Raw genomic sequence first — 6,517 nt, forward strand, 5'->3', positions numbered from 1 at the left:
TGGTCGGTAGAAGCTTCTTATCTTCAGAAAAGTCTGACTTTTTTAAATAATATGGGTCAAAACCCACACGTATCTATCTAATCTTTGTATCGAATCTTCGCTTGATCGTTCAAATCGTGGTAATACTGAGAAAATTCAGCATTGTTTCCAGACGCGCTTTCAGCGGCTGCCGTCCTAGTCGCTTTGTATATCCACCATCATGGTGGAAGCTCATGACGTCGCACATTTTGATCACGTGGTTGCAAGTCATCTATTGGTTCATTGGTTGTCCATCTGAGGGAAGTGTTCAAGTTTTTTTTTTAAATGGAGAATCTCTACAATGGAGTATTTCTCTATCGGAACTGCTGTGAAGTTTTATGAAGCCAAGAACTCTTATTTATCTCATAAACCCTTCAACAAATATAACACTTCCATTCCATCAGATTTGGATATGTGACACACCTACCGATTCAAGCAGTGTTTAAATGCCAAAATAAAATAACCGAGTATTTCTCTCTACTTCCTGTGCTCCTGAGAACTGAAGTCCGTTGTAGCCGTGAGGAAAACTTCACCAGTGAACTCCCCACTTTTTTCACATGACATAATATGATAACGTTGCATCAGGTTGAGCAGGGTTACGTCAGCTCGAGTTGCAGCCTCCAAACCGGAGATGGCCAATTGCAGGCCACTTCAGTATGCAAATAAGAACTTTGGACTTTTTTTTTTTACCCAAATAAATACAGACACACAGGGATTCCATGTGCAAACTCTCACTCAGATTGACCATGCTCTCGGTGCTCCTTCTCCTCTGCTGGTCTGTACTCACACTCCACACTACAGCTACATGTTTCCATCTACAGCGGACATCCTTAGCCTCTGGTGCCAATTCTGCAGACCCTGAAACACACCAATGGCTGGAAGCAAAATCCTATTTCATGAGGAAGAAAGGCAATAAAAGAGCTCACAAACCTGTTCGTCGAGGTTCGGATGGTATGTTAACAGTTCCGCTCGATTTCATTAGTACTGTTACGACGTGTACTGATTGTTGATGTTTCTCTGAAATTACTTAGGCAACTTCATGGACTGGAAGGACCAGTATAAAAACTGTTTCTCAGTCCTGGATGTGAAAAGTCATGCTTTCTTATGCTTGGACTCCAAAGGAAAGTTATACACCTCAGTAAGTAATGGACATGACTTTACATTATTACTTTACGTTATGAAATGCCCTGCCATCAATGAATGAGTCAAAGCAGCTTACGAGTCAATTCACTTCAGAAATTTGCATGAATAAATCAAATCTCTTACAATTCCAGTCAAACCTTTTGAACATCATACCGGTATGTTTGAAATGTTGTTAAATTAATCACTATTATTCGTACCACAGTGATTCAATCAAAGATCTTGATTGAAGGATTTATCAATGTTTCACATCCTGTTGGAGATTAGTGTTTTAATAATAATAATAATAATAATAATAATAATACTTTATTTAACAGCATTTCCATAGTAGCATGGCTCATCTGTTAATTTAAAACACATATACAGCTAGTAAATATAATATATAATATAAATATAATGTATTAATTTAGCTAATTAAATAATAAAAATTGACAAACATGATATACATACAGAACCTAAGTTTAAATTGCAGAGCCTAGGTTTGAAATCTTTCAATTGCTCTTGACTTAAAAGATCGAGCGCATCTCTTTCATAAATGATTTAGGTAGCATTTTTATTTTATTAAAAGGTAGGATTTGGAGGATAAAGCACTTATGTCCATATATAGAAGAATCAGATACGATACTAGTGTCCAAGTGTTAATTAGAGTGATTGAAATTTTGGTCTTTTCCAATTTGAATGAAATTGTTTCTGATTAAATTTTTACAAAATTCTCAGTTGACTTTATATTTTATATATATATTCTATCCACATTCACTGGATATGAGGAATCGTGCACTCTGACTGGCGACTCTACTACTAGGATATCAGCTCATATACCTGTACCGTGAGTAGAGAAAAACAAAATGGCGGCGCGTGCTGCTGAACCAACCGAGAATGAAATAAAAACTCTACTCGAAAACAAACCCCCCCCCCAAAAAAAAACCCCAACAAAATATAGAATAAAAGTATTTGATGGTAAGAAAGTACCTGCTCTTTTTTATTTTTCAAGAATTATTATTATCACCGCATTTTTGACGAATTGCTCCTGTCATTTTGCCAGTTTATTTACATTCTAAGCTGAAATGATTTTGTCGGATATTTTGTATAAAATAAAAATGCTCAGTTTCTCAAAATCCAGTGAATGTGGATAGAATAAAACAGTTATTCCACTCAATCTCGTCGTACATCTCTTATAGCCATGTATCAGCTCATGTACGACTCGATTTCGTGGAATATCTTAAATATTCCTCGTTTAAAATGGTTTGATGCTTTTCAAAGCAGAAGAAGGTGATGATGATGATGATTAGATGTTTTAAGAGGTTGATTGACAGATGATCATATACAGTAATTAGCCACCAAACATCTAATCACTGACACAGTTGATGTGACGTGTGTGTGTGTGTGTGTGTGTGTGTGTGTGTGTGCATGTCTCTCCTCAGGTATTTGCCGGCAACGAGGACTGCCGGTTTCGTCGTGTCAAAAGGCATAAACGCTACAACGTCTTTCACGCCTGTCGGGGCGACGTGCTTTTGGTCAACCATCGTCAAGTTGAAATTTACGCTTGTGATTTAGCGAAGCTGTCTGGCTTCGACTTCTTAAAGCGACATAAAAACCGAACGCACCACAGAAAGAGACGCAGCTGGCAAACTGATCCGTCTGACCCTTTAGGATCCGAGTATCCACATTTAAGCACAATGAGAAACTGGAGAAGTGACCCGGAGCATGGTGGTAACGTATCGAAGGAGACCATTACTTCCATAGATGATCCTTTAGAGGTGTTGCTGTCAAACAGTGCACAAACTCCTACTCAGGAAAAACACAGGGGAAACATAAAAGTCAGATTCTAATCTGAGTCTAATCTTGCCGAAGCCTAATCTTTCACTACGTGCATCCATTGTGGGTTGTACCACAGTTTGTAGCACTGGGATCTATGATTGGTCAGAAGGTGTTGATCTTCGAGAACGGCAGATCTGATAGTCGTTCTGACCGCAAAATAAATCACAGGTTTATTTTAATGCACTTGTTATGATACATTATTAGCTGGCGCAGGGACGTGCATGATGGATGCTTGACATAAACTTAAAATACTTATGTATATCGTGAATGAGATGTTTATGGAAGGAGACTGCAGTGTCAGCACTTTGTAACATTAAGCTGTACGGGTTTTTTTTTTTTCTCATGTCAGAACGTCCTTAGGGTTTCATTGTTTCTCACATGACGAACGCAAAAGAGAGACTGGTGAAGAAATAGCTATTTATATCAGCTATAACATAAAAGTGATAATTAACAGTTATTCCATGAAATTGAGTCGTACATGGAATAACTTATTCTATCCACATTGACTGGATTTTGAGAAACAGAGCATTTTTACTTTTATTTTTTGCAAATTCGATAAATAAAAACTTTATACAAAACGTCCGACAAAATCATTTCAGCTTAGGATGTAAACAAACTGCCGAAATGACATTAGCAATTTGTGAAAAATGGTAGAAGAAGAAGAAGAATTCTTGAAAAATTAAAAAAGATACGTTCTTACCATCAAATACTTTTATTCCATATTTTGTTGCTCTTTTTTTTTGTATTTTTTGGGGTTTTGTTTTCGAGTAGAGTTTTTATTTCGTCCTCGGTTGGTTCAGCAAAACGCTCCGACGTTTTTTTTTCTTCTCTACTCATGGTATATGAGCTGATAGCCTAGTAGAAGAAGAAAAAGAAGAAACCTTTATTCGTCACATGCACACTTCAAGCACAGTGAAATTCATCCTCTGCATTTAACCCATCTGAAGCAGTGAACACATGCACACACCCAGAGCAGTGGGCAGAGCAGTGGGCAGCCACACTAGAGCGCCTGGGGAGCAGTCAGGGGTTCGGTACCTCGCTCAAGGGCACCTCAGCCCAAGGCCGACCCACGTCAACCTAACTGCATGTCTTTGGAATGTAGGGGAAACCGGAGCGCCCGGAGGAAACCCACGCTGACACGGGGAGAACATGCAAACTCCACACAGAAAGGCCCTCGCTGGCTGCTGGGTTCGAACCCGGAACCTTTTTGCTGTGAGGCGACCGTGCTAACCACGACGCCACCGTGCCGCTTGTAATAGAGTATCCAGTGAATGTGGATAGAATAATTTGTTTTATGGCTATTCGACAACATTAAATACAAGAGTGCTCTGAGAGCACAATATTCCCCCGCTACAATATATTGCAAACGGAATTGCGATAGGCGGATTACTGTCCTATAACAAAGCCTTCTGCCAAGTTTTGTGAAATTCCTCCAAAAATTGTGACAGGAGTTGATTTCAGAAGGAGAGTACCCTTTCCTGGGATGGACAGACATACGGACGGATGGACATCGCCAAGATACGGTATAATCCTCTTTTGGGCCTTTCAGCCAGCGGGGGACAATAACTACAATTGGATAAAACGTACATGTTCTTTAGTCCAAAAAAAAAAAGTTAGTCCATGTATTACTACATTCCTGTGGCATGAAGCTTACAACACTTCCATGATGCCATATGACAATAATCAACTTCAGGGTTGTAACAGTAACTCGGTTTCATGTCAAGCCGCATCGTACCACCACCCTGTCATTGATTATCCTCACATAACAGTGTTTGCTGTACACTGCAGCCTCTATGATGTGATGTGAAAAGTCCACTTTCCCTCGCTAACCCTAACCTTAGAATCTGTCCTTTCACCTTATTTAATAAGTTAACAGTTAAACAGCATCTGTGTTCCATGTTATTAGAGTAGATTTCATTTATAACACTTCCAGAGCAATGATCAGGGGTTACATCACTGAAAACGAAAATTGTTTATTTTTTATTATTTTTTTGAGGACTATAGAGATATTTTCTACTCAGTTACCTACTCAGTTACCTTTTTTTGGCTCAAATTTGATTCATTTTTGTGAACATCTATGAGATATTTATCGTAATATTTCTGACAATGACTAATATCTTCATACAATTATAAATTGGTCAAATGGTGCTGGACACTTTGTACTTATTTTATTTATTTGTGTGTTTATATGCTATTTTATACTTAAGCCTAATATCTTATAAGTCATGCAATTTGACTTTCAAGAAATTGACGATTTTGTTCAATGGATTTTTATTTGTGCACTACAAACTAAAATTATGATTGTATTTATAAAAACCTAATAAAAAAAACATTTTACTTCTTGTCCTGTTGTGTACATCATATTGATAATGACATATTCAGATTTTTACATTTCTGTGAGCACAAAATTCAAGTTTATGCTGATAAATCCAGGCCACATGACTTTAAATAACCACCCCCAAACAAACAAGACATCAAAAAGTGGTACAGAACATATAGCGTTGAGAATATGAGGACTTTCTGATAAGAGAACTGGCATTATTCCTCATCAAACAAAGCTGTGTACTTTGCAGCACTGGGTACAATCACATGGAAAAAAGAAAAACTTGATATCATGCATGTAGTTTGCTGCTTAGCAAATGTTTGGGGGGGGGGGGGGGGGGTAGTAATTGCCTGCTCACAGTGGTTGTTGAGGAGTTTGCAGTATCACTAACGAACTTAAGAAATCTAGCCCCGATTTCCTAAGACATCATTTTTGAGGGGATCTGGTTATACAACCCCGATTCCAAAAAAGTTAGGACAAAGCACAAATTGTACATAAAAACGGAATGGAATAATTTACAAATCTCAAAAACTGATATTGTATTCACAATAGAACATAGACAACATATCAAATGTCGAAAGTGAGACATTTTGAAATTTCATGCCAAATATTGGCTCATTTGAAATTTCATGACAGCAACACATCTCAAAAAAGTTGGGACAGGGGCAAAAAGAGGCTGGGAAAGTTAAAGGTACAAAAAAGGAACAGCTGGAGGACCAAATTGCAACTCATTAGGTCAACTGGCAATAGGTCATTAACATGACTGGGTATAAAAAGAGCATCTTGGAGTGGCAGCGGCTCTCAGAAGTAAAGATGGGAAGAGGATCACCAATCCCCCTAATTCTGCGCCGACAAATAGTGGAGCAATATCAGAAAGGAGTTCGACAGTGTAAAATTGCGAAGAGTTTGAACATATCATCATCTACAGTGCATATCATCATCAAAAGATTCAGAGAATCTGGAAGAATCTCTGTGCGTAAGGGTCAAGGCCGGAAAACCATACTGGGTGCCCGTGATCTTCGGGCCCTTAGACGGCACTGCATCACATACAGGCATGCTTCTGTATTGGAAATCACAAAATGGGCTCAGGAATATTTCCAGAGAACATTATCTGTGAACACAATTCACCGTGCCATCCGCCGTTGCCAGCTAAAACTCAATAGTTCAAAGAAGAAGCCGTATCTAAACATGATCCAGAAGCGCAGACGTCTTCTCTGG

The 6,517-nt window shown here is 38.5% G+C and overlaps 1 protein-coding gene across 1 annotated transcript; it reads left to right on the top strand.

Moving 5' to 3' along the window:
* Positions 1–744: 744 nt before the first annotated feature.
* Positions 745–5,066, top strand: LOC132890266 (uncharacterized). Its single transcript, XM_060927080.1, has 3 exons — positions 745–969; positions 1,050–1,156; positions 2,580–5,066. The coding sequence occupies exons 1-3, from the start codon at positions 765–767 to the stop codon at positions 2,985–2,987; spliced, it is 720 nt and encodes a 239-aa protein (XP_060783063.1). The 5' UTR covers positions 745–764; the 3' UTR covers positions 2,988–5,066.
* The last annotated feature ends 1,451 nt before the right edge of the window (positions 5,067–6,517 follow it).

The sequence above is a fragment of the Neoarius graeffei genome, chromosome 8 (assembly GCF_027579695.1).
Source record: "Neoarius graeffei isolate fNeoGra1 chromosome 8, fNeoGra1.pri, whole genome shotgun sequence".
Classification (NCBI taxonomy): Eukaryota; Metazoa; Chordata; class Actinopteri; order Siluriformes; family Ariidae; genus Neoarius; species Neoarius graeffei.